The 14,486-nt window shown below is 40.6% G+C and overlaps 2 protein-coding genes across 3 annotated transcripts; one reads left to right on the top strand and one right to left on the bottom strand.

Moving 5' to 3' along the window:
• The first annotated feature begins 32 nt into the window (after positions 1–32).
• LOC125967044 (nucleobindin-2) lies at positions 33–5,514 on the top strand. Its single transcript, XM_049717730.2, has 13 exons — positions 33–182; positions 617–760; positions 1,169–1,276; positions 1,729–1,861; positions 1,938–2,041; positions 2,368–2,553; positions 2,691–2,781; positions 2,862–2,920; positions 2,988–3,080; positions 3,240–3,329; positions 3,415–3,585; positions 4,014–4,074; positions 4,143–5,514. The coding sequence occupies exons 1-13, from the start codon at positions 75–77 to the stop codon at positions 4,358–4,360; spliced, it is 1,566 nt and encodes a 521-aa protein (XP_049573687.1). The 5' UTR covers positions 33–74; the 3' UTR covers positions 4,361–5,514.
• Positions 5,515–6,511: 997 nt separating this feature from the next.
• LOC125967043 (caprin-1) lies at positions 6,512–13,316 on the bottom strand. Of its 2 annotated transcripts, XM_049717728.1 has the most exons (17): positions 13,116–13,316; positions 12,264–12,398; positions 11,726–11,788; positions 11,543–11,629; positions 10,309–10,550; positions 10,102–10,184; positions 9,660–9,821; positions 9,533–9,579; positions 9,359–9,442; positions 9,118–9,279; positions 8,843–8,942; positions 8,567–8,628; positions 8,000–8,131; positions 7,627–7,780; positions 7,344–7,532; positions 7,161–7,270; positions 6,512–7,053 (listed from the first exon to the last, which is right to left on the bottom strand). In XM_049717728.1, exons 2-17 carry the CDS (start codon positions 12,396–12,398, stop codon positions 6,994–6,996), a joined length of 1,872 nt encoding a protein of 623 aa, XP_049573685.1. In that variant the 5' UTR covers positions 13,116–13,316; the 3' UTR covers positions 6,512–6,993. The 2 variants fall into 2 exon arrangements, with proteins under 2 accessions (XP_049573685.1, XP_049573686.1); XM_049717729.1 differs by lacking the exon at positions 8,000–8,131 and having other exon boundaries at positions 13,116–13,315.
• Positions 13,317–14,486: the final 1,170 nt, after the last annotated feature.

Here is a 14,486-nt window from a genome sequence, read left to right as displayed (position 1 = left end):
CTCGCCACGTACTATTCGATGCAACCAAACTGCAGTTGCTTTGACAGACGTGCAAATCGACCATTGAGAAAGAAATGCTACGATTTGGACCGCCCATGAGCGGACTAACAAGCAACTTGCCGACAGAGCTCCGGCAGTGGAGGCGATTATTAAAGCAAACAATGTTTTACACCCAAAGTAACGTGAGTATACAATAAAGACATATTTATTCGCTTTTGTTATGCGTGTTAAACCGTGACTTTATTGTAGACACTAACAGAATGAGATCGGAATATGATATAATTTGTAATTGCTTGGAGGTTCAGTAGCTAAAACTGTCAGTGGCAGTGCTAAGGCTTATATCAACAGTAGCTTTTAGATTTTATCACACAAGGTGTGATGAAATAACAAAAAACATAGGCCACAATGCCATTCTAGGTTGTCCTAAAGGTTTGATATTAATTGTTTTTAAAACTCTTAAAAACTGTCAGTGGTGGTGCTAAGGCTAATATCAACAGTTCCCTTTAGATTTCATCAGACAAGGTATGATGAAATGACAAAAACCACAGGCCACGTTGCCATTACTCATATATATGAGTTTTTGTTAAAACTCCATTCTTATGTCTCCAATGTCAAGATGTGGTGGAGTCGTGTCAGCTGGATTCTGGTTTTGGTTCTGATGCTGGTCCAGCTGCTCACTTTAGAGGCTGTTCCCATCAGTAAGGACAAGACCAAAATGACGCAGCCAGAGGTGAAAATTGAAGATGCTCCTGCTAGTGTGGTAAGCTTACAGTTGTCTTATGTTTGTGAAATGTCAATGTAAGGAAAGGCATATATTAAATCCTTTGTTGAATAAACCGCTCAGTGTTCTATAGAATGATTTGAATGAAGATGTCAAACTCTGAGATAGACCATTTAAATAAATAATATCAAAAATAAATAACAGTTTGAACCCACACACACACACACGGAAAATACACTTTAACTCAGGGTGACAAATAAGTTTAAGTTTATGGTAAAACCAACGTTTAAAACAAAATATGATGAATCATTGTGTATTTAAACATCAAATGCAACTTTGTGTCCAGTAGTGTACGTTCATATTCATCGGTGTATTGTGTGCCATAATTACACTGTATAATCACAATATATATATATTTTTAACCTTTGATTGTTTCTTCTGGGAAAGGACACTGGGCTCCACTATGACCGTTACCTCAGAGAAGTCATTGATTTCCTAGAAAAAGATGAACATTTCAGAGAAAAACTCCACAATACAGACATGGAAGATATCAAGGTAAAGCCCTCTTAACTCTGTTCTTATATCTTCATCTAGAAGTGTGTGTGTGGTGGGTGTATTATATCGCATGAGGAAAACAGATTTCAGAATTTCATATGCAAGCTCAAAAGAAATGAGATGTCACTCTGACGCTACAGTGTCAGAATTCATTCAACTGTGTGTGCGTGTGCTTGTGTGTATGATGTGGCTTGAGGAAAACAGATTTCCGAATTTCATATGCATGCTCAAAAGAAATTAGATGTCACTCTGACGCTACAGTATCAGAATTGAACTCTGAAAGCTGCAGTTCGAGCCCTCTTTCTGACCACTATTTTTTCTCATCCCGTATGAAAGGGCATAGCAGAAGAAAAACTTGAAATAAAAAAAAAAAAAAAAAAGAGAAGTCATGGTGTTTTTGTGTTTGGGCTGTTTTTGCTACAACCCTTACATTGAATAATGTTTACCTCCAGCAAGGTAAACTCGCCAAAGAGCTGGACTTTGTCAGCCACCACGTTCGAACCAAACTGGACGAGTTGAAGAGGCAGGAGGTTAGTCGACTCAGGACCCTCATCAAGGCTCGGCATGATATTGAAGGTGGAAATGGTAGGTTAAGTGTGGGGTAATAAAACACGTTTATGTTCTATAAAATGCTGTAATTGTACACGTGTCATTTCAATAGATATCGCAGTGGACCACCAGGCTCTCCTGAAACAGTTTGAATACTTGAACCACATGAACCCACACACATTCGAAGTGGACGACCTGGATCGCCTAATAAAATCGGTAAATTGGGCGCCCGGCAAAAATGTTTGCATGTTTGCTCCCTAAATTGTAAGACGCTGCTTTGTGAATGATTTTTGGCCACACTGTGAGGAATATCTTTGAAAACTGACAGGTTGACTCAATTTGCTAATTTAGGTAAAAAAAGACAAAAATAATACATTTTAAAAAATGTAATTTATTATTATTGAAAAAAATATTAAAAAAAAAAAAAAAGACCAAAATGTATTGGACCTTCAAAGTCAGTGTTCAAAGAAATCTCCAAGCACTATTGCTGGACTAATTGAACAATTTTGCCAAAGTGTCAAGCATGTCGTTTCTATATCAAGGCCACAAACGATCTGGAGAACTTTGACAAAGAGAGGCATGAGGAATTCAAGCGTTATGAAATGATGAAGGAGCACGACAGACGGGAACACCTGAAGACGCTGGATGACGACGAACGAAAGCGAGAGGAGGAGCACTATGAGGAGCTGAGGAAAAAACATGCTGATCACCCCAAAGTCAACCACCCGGTAAGTCTGGCTCATTATTTTTGGTTCCGGTATAACGTTTTGTGAGTCTGTCTGTTGGGGAAAAAAAAAAATCATCAAAATTTAGCATCATTTGTAGATTCTATTGAAAATATTGAAATGAGGTGTTACTTTTGTAGGGTAGCCAGAATCAACTCAAGGAAGTGTGGGAAGATACAGATGGCTTAGACCCAGAAGATTTTGATCCCAAAACGTTCTTCAATTTGCACGGTAAGTCATTCTTTCCCTGTGACAGGTTCACTCTGTTCAATAAAACACACAGACACTTTGACTTCCTCTGCCTGATGCAGACACCAACGGCGATGGCTTCTTTGATGAACAGGAACTGGAGTCGCTGTTTACCAAGGAGGTTGGAATTTTTTGTTTTTTTTGTTTTGGACTAAATAGTCCTTGACTGTTGCTCGCTGACGTTTCAGTTGGAAAAACTCTATGATCCCACTAATGAAGAGGACGATATGGTGGAAATGGAGGAGGAGAGGTTACGCATGAGGGAACACGTTATGAATGAGGTATAGTGCAACTGTCGTTATGTACCTATGGTCAGCTTGTTTGTTTCTCGCGTGACGCTGGATAAAGTAACTCAAACATTAGGACACTAAATTCTCACGTGACGCTGAATAAAGTAACTCAAACATGAGGACACTAAACACGTTACTAAACACCCCCAGGTGGATTCAAACAAAGACAGGCTGGTGTCTTTAGATGAGTTCATGACTGCTACAAATAAAAAAGAATTCTTGGAGCCAGATAGCTGGGAGGTAAGACAAAACGCACAACAAGTATGGTCTTTGCAAATAATTCAAGAACTGGAAAATGTTTGCTGAGTTCGTTTGGTGCTTGTAGACTTTGGAACAGAACCAGGCCTACACGGATGAGGAGATGAGGGACTTTGAGGAGCACCTCGCTCGACAAGAACAGGAGCTACACCAGAAGTCTGTTGACCTTCAGAAGCAGAGAGATGAGCTGGAGCGGCAACAGGAACAGCTGAACGCGCAGAAAGTAGAGTTGCAACAGGTAAGGGCACAAAATTGTTGGTACACTTGTGTTATTGAAAGAAAAGCTCCACAGCGGCGGCATCACAATGCATGACCAACTCAGTTAGCTGCGTTTTTTTTTTTTTGGGTTAAATTAGGCTTCTCATTGGGCAAATTGGCTTGTGAGTCGGCAAACATATGAAATATTTTTAACCTAAAGCTATCTTGTATGTTCATTTCAAAAAGTGAAACTCACAACACAGACATATTTGATTTTATTTCTTAGAATTTCGAAAACCCGAAATTCACCAGCTCAACAAATTTGAACGTTATATAAGCAACTATTGAAATGACTTTTAATATCAAAATTTGGTCTTCTGAAAAGTATTTCTTTGTAGTTTGAACTTTTGAGGCAAACTATTGAAATAAATGTACTTAGCAAATGTGCATTGCGATTGTTTTCACCAGGCAGTTGATCATATGGAACGACTCAAGGCTGAAAAACTAGAACTCCCTCCCGAGGTCCATGGTAGGTTTGCGTTCATTATTTCTTAGCATAGGTTGTCTGACATTGCTGATTCGGCATCTTCGCCGCAGTCGAAGGAAATGCCTTACCGGAGATGCATGCAGTTGACGATCAACAGCAACACGACCGGGTGGCCCTCGTCCAAGAGCATCAGCCTGCGGAGCAAGTTCATCAAGATGCGGCTCAGGACCCAAGTCAACACCAGAATCAGCAGTTGGGCGAGCAACCACACCAGGATCTGCCGCTGGGCCACCAAGGAAGCCCACAGGTTGAGAACCACTCTCCATAGGGCCTTCAACACTGGACTGCTGCAACCTCGTCCAATCTAAGAGTGTCTGGCCTTTTCCACCATGATGACTGATTGGTGCTTTTGAACACACTCAGGAGTCAGGACGATGAAGCACACAAGATGAACAATGCTAGTTTTTGGTGCCCGACTTGCGAATCACATTATGGATTTTCAGGAGCATTTTGTCAACATAACGACAGCAAAGGGACATTATTTTTCAAGGCCTGTGGAAAAAGTCACTTTAGACAGACCAGTACTATGATGTGAAATTTTGAATAGATTTTTTTTTTTCTGATTTTTTTTTCGGGGTAAACATGAATTACCATTAAAAACACAGATGGTATGCTGTTTGTTCACCACTTATCACAGTTGTCACACATTATTGCCATTCTTTTAATTGTTACCCTCATCTTTGTTAACCTAATCTAGGCAATCATTATCCGTTAAAATTTGAGCACTGAGGTGCCAAGACTGGAATAAAGTAATCATTCTTTTTGGATTTGTTTTTAATTTGACACAGGACTTCCTCCTTTGGTAACACCCGATCATTTGATTGGTGTTAGTGTAGGAGTTGGATGTTGTTGACATTTTAAGGCCATTTTTTGTAATCATATACATAACTGTATATGACATTTATTTGATCATAATTGATCATTTTTAACTTATTGGACAGCTATTGCTAAAAATGTTTTTTTAATTGAACAGCAAAATTTGGGCATTTGGTGTTTTAGTTGCATCTGACCTTTAACTACTGAATTTGGAAAAGGGCAAAAAAGGAGAGGCCATATTTGCTGTAATGCAGAAACTCTGCATTCAGCTCACTTATGTGATATGTTGTACATGAAGTGACCTAATCTGAAGGATTGAAATTTTAGGTCAGATGTGATGTCACTTGACATGCCATGCAATGTTGTGTTTTGTGTTCATCTCTTCTTTGCATCAGCAAAACAGAATATTTTCTTTGTTTTTTACATACAAACATACTTCCAAGCTATTATTTCTTTGTGCCAAGAAGTTTTCTTTGTGAAAATTCTGCATAAAAGGTTTGCACAATAGGTTCACGTGGTTCTGTTATTGCTTGCTGCTGGATTTAATTGTCAAGTGTTTGTTGCTACTGTATGCCTCATTTCAAGACAATAAAATTATTACATCCATTCACTTGGTGCAATTGATAATACTACAGGGACGTGCGGTCAGAGGCGTTAAGGGAGGCAACGCCTCCCCTGCCATCATGAAAAGGGGAAAAACAAATTCAATTGTTTTTATTATAAAGTCATTTTTCTTTTAATTTCAATACGTTTGTATCATTTTGAACCAAAATCGCCGAATAGAATTAGTTATTTTAAAACCGAAGACGATTCGCTCGGTGGAGCCAACTTCCTCCCCAGCCTCCTCTGAGGATTGCGTAATCACACGGCTGCCCATGCAATTAGACTGAACTGCCCTCTGTCTTCATGTCGCTGTTCAAGTGTTCAGACACTGTGGCTATACTAACTAATTTCCGTAGTTAAGATGATGTATATAATATCTAGTGTTTTTTGTCATCCGTCTGTAACGTCGTGTTTCTTTAGATGAAAAAGACGGCTTTGAAAAGAGACCTTACGGAGGCTACGAAAAAAAGGTTCTCCAGCCTTATGGCAGGGGGCGCTAGTGATCCCTAGGTGCTTCATGAGCCTACCTGTAGAGTGAGATCTCCAGTTCAAATTTGCAGTGAACAACTGAGGGGCAGTCGTCCATTTATTTCGTTTTACATGCGTGGTTTTTTTTTCTTCCCGTTTTTACATTTCGTTTTACAATGGAGGATTACATATCCAAACGATTTTCAACGATGGATTTTCGGTCGAAGCATCAGGTCATCAGTAAAGGAAGGGCAACTCCGAAGTTAAAAGGTATGATTCGGACAACGGGACTTTGGAGCATGTCTTTTCAAACGGAGTGGTACGCACGATCGAAAATAAGTTTTTGATTCCATGTGCTTTATTGAGTGTTTTTATGTAGTTCAAATTAAATAATGAATAAGCCACACTAGAGCAGCGTTCCCCAACCTTTTTTGTGACACGGTTTATCTATTGTTTTAACTAGCCAACTGAATTAAGTTTTCATTTTTGCAAAACTACACAACCATAATGTCTTGGGTAGCATGAGCAAATGTCTTGTAATAGAACACAGCTTTATTGAATCAGTCTTGACTGATATACAAAGAGGTGATGGTGAGAGATTAAAAAATACATTGTCATGTCTACAAGATGTGAAGGAAAAGTGACCAACGAGCACATGCCAGAGGAAAATCTCTTGGGAATCATTTTGACAGTGGCAGGGTATTTTTTGCATTGTTTTGTACAAAAAAATAAATTAATGAAATCTTTCAAGTTTACCGGAATATCTAGTTTATTATCGCACGTACGTACTATGTGCGGATAATCTTACATGAAGTTAGGAGACTCGGCATTTTGTGTTAAAACATTTCAAGAAAATGGGCAGACAAAAGCAGACTGACTCAGAAACGAATAAAAGATTATTAATGAGAAATGAAACGTTACAAAAGTGAGTTTGGGTGAGCACATTCAAAAATCCTGAATGCTCAACGTGGAGCGATAAGCCGGTCAGTAGGATCGCCATCCTCGAGCAATCCCTCAAGACAGTCCTCGGGGCCCCTGGGCAGTTCCACGTTTGAAACCTTGTTGGTAGCCCTCCTGCAACATGAATCATGAATGTACACTAAATATAAAGTTCACACCCAAACTGCTCAAGTAAATGCTCCCCCCACGACAAAAGATTTGCCGATGAAAGATAATCTTACCCTCTGGTAGTTGTTGCTCGAGTAGTCCCGGGGCCCCGTGTTGAATTGGCTTTGACCATAACCACTGCTAGGAGGGTTGGAAAAAGGAGGGCGGTAACCTTCATAGCCCCCTGATGAAAAAAAACAAAAAACATTAATTACTACAATCTGGCCCAAAGATAAATTCTGATTAGGACGGCATACCTCTAAATCCATTCGAAGCGCCTCGGTAGCCATTCATGGTACCTCTGCTGTTCCTCAAGCCGCCCCGGGGCACTGCCCTGCTGTTGTAGAAGGACTGGCTCGATTGTCCAAAGCCCGCACTGGGCGATGAGTCTTCGTGCACCACTGGTGAAGGCATGACGTGGGCTTGGGGCTGGAACCCGGCAACAACTGGGGGAGTCACGCATGACATAATACATTGAAATCCTACATTTGTTTCGAGCGTTATTGAAGGGAAAAAAGTCAATCTTCATTGCTCATTCACCAGATTGCAATGTTTCCTGTGGAATGTCAGGCTGGTCCACAGCAGGATCTGATTGAGCACTAAAACTCTGCCCGTAGCCCCCGGGAAACTGAGACGGTTTATGAGGGTCTGCTTGGCCACTGGCTGGTGTTGCAGGTGCGCTCATATTGAATACCTTAAAAACAGAATTGACATTTCAACATTACAAAAAGAATACTGTACAACCCACTCGTAATGCCCATCGATTATCATAAATGGAAGGAGAGAGCCACATGTCACTACTCAAGGACAAATAAAAAATGAGGATAGAACTGAGAGAAGAGAGGACATGCACGTATTGGCCGGACTTCATTTCAGTGAAGTACTTCAGGGCTGGTCAAATATGAAGCATTACCGCTTGCACTGACTGGAAGGGTGCAGCATTGACATTGATGCCTCCGGTGTGGGAGGATTTGGAGGCAGGTGGGAAGGCAGAGGACAGGGAGCAAGAGGCAGGTGACTGCTCAGAAGGCAGAGACATCGCAGCCTGGAGGGTTCAGAAATTGGGGAACAGGAGGAGAGACAACCAGAAATGTGGGAAGATAAACAGAAGGGAAATTCCGGCTAAGCGCTCTTGAAACAACAAATTGTAGTAATTTGAGAAGTTCATTTTCTGTAACAATGGAAGAGTATGGAAATTATTTTTTGGGGGGTGGCAAAACACTATCTACAGTATGTATAACATTATATTGTCACTTTTCTTTAAGACAACAAACGGCTACTGCCAGCCACGAACATACCAAAATAACATTGCGCTAGTCAGTTGTCAGAGAGGAAGTTCTTACTATGCACACACTCACTCGTCCGATCACAAATCTAACAACATTCATGATCGAGTTGTGATCGACAGTCGGTGGCACAGGGATAAAGTGTCTTGCTTGGGCCCATGTCATGATAGTTCTGTTCTCTTTCTGCGACTTACTTGTAAGGGCTCCTTTGGTCCTGTCACCATGTTCATCGGAGGAAGCCTGGACTCTGAGTGAGCTGAGAATGTGAGACAAGTATTATCTGATGACTATTGAGTAAGTTGCACTCATCCCTGGCAATCAATGACAACTTAATATTTGGGGTGATTTATACGAAGTGTATTATGTATTGTGGCTTTGCCATAAAACAAGTAATACATTATGAGAAGCGCGGTGAGGCAAGTGGTTAGCCTTGCTAACATTCAAGGTCAAACCTGTGTCAGCATACGCACAGGCTAATTGTTGGAGGTCCACAGTCTGTACAGGCTTCATTGGCTGGGCTGACACAATGGCCGGGTCCAGGGCTTGGCCATCAAAGTCCAACACTGAGTCCTTGTGGGAGAAGACAACAATTGGAAATCATGGTGTAACCATACAGAAAAGGCATCATTGCAGAAAAGGCTACAAAATCCTAGGATGGTAAGCTTTACTATGGTTACTAATTTGCATACTTTGTATCATGTCCTTGTGTGAAAAGGCCCCCGAGCAACCCAAGTTGATCTGTTACCTGCATGAAGTTGTATGTCCCTTGCATCTGGGCCATGAGGTCTTGCACCACCTGCTTTCTGATCACCGGGTCAGTCGACGGACACGGGCTGACACGATTCACAGCCGCACTCGGTTCTGGTGGGAGCTGGGCAGGGGGCTGGTGCTGGAGGGAATTCACCATCTTAAACAGAAATATGAATCAAAAAAACTACTTGGACAGAGGATTTACACATCGTAAAAAGAAAAGAAGCATAGCATACCTGCATGTCCACTGACCACTCCTCCACATGCTCGGTGTCGGTACTGCTGTACGTGTTTTCCGGGATAAATTGTCTATTTACAAACTACAACCAACAAATATATACAGTTGATACATGAGCACAAAACTGAAAACTCTGTGCCGTATGCTAGAGACGCGATAAGCCGTATCGTACCTCTGTGGTTTCCAATTGCACAGGCTGAGGAATTTCAGGAACTGGTGCTAAAAAAAAATAGTTACAAAAATCTTTTATTTTCTTCTGCATATTTGAACCAGCCTCATCTTGTTGTGTTAAATCCTACCAGGTTCAGATGGTTGCTCTCCCACGTTAGAATCAGCCACTACCGTTTCCTTTTCCTGCTTCTCCTCTTCCTCCTCCTCACATGTTCCATTTCGACCACTTGATGGTCTATCAAAGTAGCCGCTCTGTAGCAACTTGTCCAGGATGTCCTTCAGTGCCTTGTCTGGGTGGATGGAAGTCATCACAATAAACATTAAAATGAAATGCAAATTCCAGAATGCAGTTCAGCATTGTGTCAAGCGGAAGACTTGAGAGGGGCAGACTTTATTTTAAACATCAGCACAATATGATGCAATATAGAAGGCGTACAAAAAAAAATAAACGACACTAAGCTTTTACCAAAATGTAAACCGATTGTCATGACTTGACACTCCTAAAAAGAAAATAAAAAAAAAAAAATGGGGAGGAAACTGAAAGTAAACAGGAGCAATGGAAAAGCTTACATGACGTCCCTGCCACAGCCTTGTCCCTGCCATCGAGCAGTTCCCACAGGTGCAGTGAGGCCTCTTCATATTGTTCAGTCAACCTGGAAGTCAATGAGTAAACATGGTATACCATGCATTCAGATTATGGTTAAACAATTTATCAATATTGAATCCTAACATATGAATTCATAATATGTTCATCATAACCAGGCAGGTGCCACACACCTGACGTCACAATTCCGATCAGGTCCGACAAGTTTGTAGAGCTCATCGAGTGATGCAAGGTCAGCATCGGTGAGCAAGGGCGAGCCAGAAGCATCGGGCCGTTTCAGATCCTGCCTGACATTGTCATCTCCCAACTGGTCCAATATGAACTGCAGCTCCAAAACCGTCTTCATTCGCCATTTCTCCATTTCCTCTCGCTGCAGCTGTTGGCGTCTTGCGGTTTTCTTCGATGTCTTCTGAATCTAAACATGCACCTTTATTGTTTAGATAGAAATGATGACCAAGAAGCACCAACTTGTGTTTATACTATGTCCCCAGTGGGCATCGCACGCATTTTAGTCCACAGTGGACGTAATGGGGCGGACGTGAGACAACTTGGGGTGAAAACGTGATAGGTTGTGACTGCAAGGGATGCCCAGAAAAACACAACAGTCATGATGCAGATGACAAACCTAATCGACCATAGTAAAATGGGGTGAACGCAATTAAACCCAACAGTACCAAAAAGTTGGAGAAGTAGAAGAATTTCCCTGGCATCTCATACTCATCAACAACAACTCTTGTAAAGCTCAGCCTTGTTTTGAATGCTTAATGTTGAATGTGTGTGCAAGTCTAAGTCTAAGTCTAAGTCTAAGACAGCGAGAGAGCGTACTGCATAGTGTGTACGCGTAAGAGCTCAAAAGGTTCCTGGCCTTTATGATTCCATCATATTCAGAATTTTGGACTGTTGCTAATGTGTGTTCTCTCTGTCCACAGTCTAATTTGGTTAGTAGGTGGGCGGAGTCCCTGAACTGGACCAGCCTACAATTATCCTTGACTTATTTAGGTTTGGTTTCACCGAAGGAAGACACCGGAGTTTTGTTTTGCTTCTTGTCATACCTCATGTTCCCTGGCATTATGCTTGTCACCTGCAGCTTCATTGTTTCCAGTTGGACTTCACGTTTGTGTATTAAGGGGGAATTCAACCCTATAAATTCTTTGCAATAATACGTTTTATGTCCCCGCACTCGTCTAAACACAGCATTCTTATTGATATTGCGTTTGTGGAATGTGAGTTAAGCAGCAAAATTCACCCATTTTATGCCATCTCAGGGGGCGACCATTTTGCCACTTGCTGTCAACTGAAAATGACATCACAGTTGCCAGGTCTCAGGTCAGAACCAATCATGGCTCAGCTTCAGAAAAACTGATGACATTGCTAAGTTTGAAACAAAAGCAATTTAGTCATACTCACCTCTTGGCCAAGCGTCAGGAAGCTCTTCTGCAGCTCTCGAGCAAACTCAATTGTGGAGAGAATCTCCTGGTATTTTGACAAGGCCTCCTTTGGACACACAAAAAAAAAAAAAAAAAGCAAAGTGAATTTGACTTGGGGTCAATAAAACAGGCTGTGTATATAAACCAGAGATCAAGTACATACTAGCTGATCCTGATTCAGGCTTTCACCTTTGTTCTTCTTTGCTTGATAGTCATCCAACTTGGACTGAAAGAAACGGGTGGGGGTAAAAAATGTAAAATGGCATAATCTGTAGACAATGAACACATCGTTAACGGAGACTGACACTTTTCATTCCAAATATGCGGTCGAAAAAACAAAAATACTTGAAGTGAGAAAGAGTCACTAAATAAATGTGTGCACCCATCAAGCTTACAAAATTCATTTCTAGCACACAAACTTAATTTTGGAAGCAGACATGCATTTTAACAGTGGTGTTGGATTCAAAGTTAATCACAAGCAGGGGTTTAAATCTGTTTTCCACTGTGAGGATGAAAAATTGACATGCTAAGAAACCAAAGCCACTTTCCCAAAATATTCCTCAGTGAGTGTATTTAACTACAGGGAAGATATTAAAACAGCTCTCCTTATGCTCCAATGGATATTTGTGTTTGTTTCTCAAGCGTTGACCTACATGTTATGAATATGATGATTGTGATGAAAATGATGGTGCGGTTGATACCTTTTTTTTCTCCATGTTGCGAACCTTCTTGTCTAGCACACCAAGAACTTGCTGGATGGCCTCACACTTGTTCCCATTTCCAACCTCTGGACTGGCCGACTGGACAGCATTGTTGCTAACCATTGCTGAAGGCATCTAAATTAGGTTGAGATAGATGGAGGGAGAAGGTGGTGGGTTATACTTTATTATGTATTTGTTGGGCTCGGAAAAGATTCAGTTGGAGTAAACCAATTCTTAATGTCCAACGTGAGAAACCTTTCCATCGCGTGGAAGTTCACTATTGTGGAACACCATTTATTGGTAGATGTTTACAGTTGCTTCAAAATTTGAATATTCACGACAGAGAAAGACACCAGATGCAACAACTGTGAAATATATATTTTTTTTTTTCCTGTGAGGGGACATCAGTTATTTTTAAGAGGTTCAAAATGTTACGTAACGAAAGCTAATTGAGCGGAACAAGCGGAACATTGTAAGTTCCACCTTACTTTCAGCGTTCTTGAGTTGTCCGAGACTACGAGTGAAACGAAACTAACCTCATTCGCGTTTAAGTATTTAATTAGAGAACAACGTTTGTCTCAGGTTCCATGTCCCATTGTTAGCCTGCAAGCTAACCCCTTATTGGTGCTATGTTGCTATTTTATCCGTTTTCGCCACTGTCATTAGTTAATACATCGAATATGTCATCGTTTAGGTTTACAAACGAGGATTTCCGTGACTATAAGTGCGGAAAAACAAACAAGATCAGTGGATGCTACGCCAGCTCGTCGTGTTAAGTCGTCTCGGCTGAAACGTAAAAAAAGAGGATTTTGTACTTCTTGCCACCCCGTGATTATTGTACGGATATCATACCTTTATACTCTTTGTCTTCAAAGAGATTTACGTCGACTGGATTAACAACAATCGTGCAGGTGAACTCAGAGGCTGTCTGTTTCTGTGGTATTTTTCCAGAAAAGATGCTCCGGGTGATACACTAACCGGTTGAAGAGGAAACTGCTGCTCTATGGCTGATCTTTGGCTGCCTGCTGATCATAATGCTCAGACAGGCAAGGCTACAAGGACCCTTCTCCGGTGCCCTCAACTTTGCCTGATTGAAAAACAAAACAAAGCAACAACAAAACAAAGCAACAACAAAAAACAGAAACAAAAAAACGCCGCCGTACGTTTTACTGTACTGTTATATTTAAAAACACTTTTTGAGTGGTATACTGAACTGACCTACACCCCACTGGCCCCAATATAAGCAAAACTATAATTATATTAATCACAATGTGTGTGTGTGTGCGTGTGGGGGGGGGGGGGGGGGGTATAGTGTAAAAAAGTAAGCCTTGGCTTACGTCCGTAAATGATTGTACTTGTAAATGTGACAATCTAAATGAAAATATTTGGTGCAATTGCAAAAATCTAACAGAAGAGAGCGATAACGACACATTTATCGTATGCAGGCCAAGCTTCACGTCTCCTGAGTCCCAAATAAGTTTGGGTTTTTATCACGTTATAAATAATTTTCTAGTAGCAGATGAACCCCCCTCGAGTTACACTGGTTGTTAAAACTCGAATTCGTTTTAGTCATTTTAAAATCTAAAACATTAAACTATAGAAGTAATTGCCAGTTTTGATTGTGCATAGACAGATTTTGTTAGAACCTCTCCACTAGCACACACAAAATGGCCAAATAATGTAATTTGCAAGTTGCAAGGTTAATACAGAGATCCAATTTTAGATGACTGATTGTCTTATTCATAACAAGTTAACAAGTTAATCTGCAAATAAGTCTTTTCATTGCTGTTATAACTTTAACAGAAGCCTACCATAAATCGAATTTCACTTTAACGTACAAATGTTTTACCCTATTATCCAAAGCAATATATCTGGAAATGAAAGTATGGCAAGCACATCATTGAAGTTAACAATATCTGTCCTTAAGAGCAGTAGTCGAAATCACCTCTAGACCAGGCCCCCTTTCTTCTTTCAACTTTCAAGATTTTAACTAAAATATTACATTTCCAATGACACATAAGCTACTTTTAAAAAGTATACAGAGAGGACAATATGTCAAAGTTAATACAGAATTTTGTATATTCATATTTTTGGATTATGAAGAGTTTTTTTCTTTTAAATTTGTGATTTTGTGCAGACTTGGGGGTGCACAGAATCTATAGTTGCTCACTGTGATGTAGATTTTTGAATAATGGCCATACAACCCTCTCTTCTTCAAGACTG

The sequence above is a fragment of the Syngnathus scovelli genome, chromosome 4 (assembly GCF_024217435.2).
Source record: "Syngnathus scovelli strain Florida chromosome 4, RoL_Ssco_1.2, whole genome shotgun sequence".
Taxonomy (NCBI): Eukaryota; Metazoa; Chordata; class Actinopteri; order Syngnathiformes; family Syngnathidae; genus Syngnathus; species Syngnathus scovelli.
The sequence above is the reverse complement of the archived record's forward strand: the minus strand, read 5'-3'. Positions and strand labels throughout refer to the sequence as shown.

Bases quoted from the DNA above. Each gene is read 5' to 3' on its own strand.
- LOC125967044 (XM_049717730.2), top strand. From the start codon at position 75: ATGCTACGATTTGGACCGCCCATGAGCGGACTAACAAGCAACTTGCCG. The intron at 183-616 runs GTGAGTATACAA...TCCAATGTCAAG, and splicing joins TGTTTTACACCCAAAGTAAC to ATGTGGTGGAGTCGTGTCAG. The intron at 3,330-3,414 runs GTAAGACAAAAC...TGGTGCTTGTAG, and splicing joins TGGAGCCAGATAGCTGGGAG to ACTTTGGAACAGAACCAGGC.
- LOC125967043 (XM_049717728.1), bottom strand. From the start codon at position 12,398: ATGCCTTCAGCAATGGTTAGCAACAATGCTGTCCAGTCGGCCAGTCCA. The intron at 9,822-10,101 runs GTAAGCTTTTCC...CCATCCACCCAG, and splicing joins GGCTGTGGCAGGGACGTCAT to ACAAGGCACTGAAGGACATC. The intron at 9,580-9,659 runs GTAGGATTTAAC...ATTTTTTTTTAG, and splicing joins AGAGCAACCATCTGAACCTG to CACCAGTTCCTGAAATTCCT.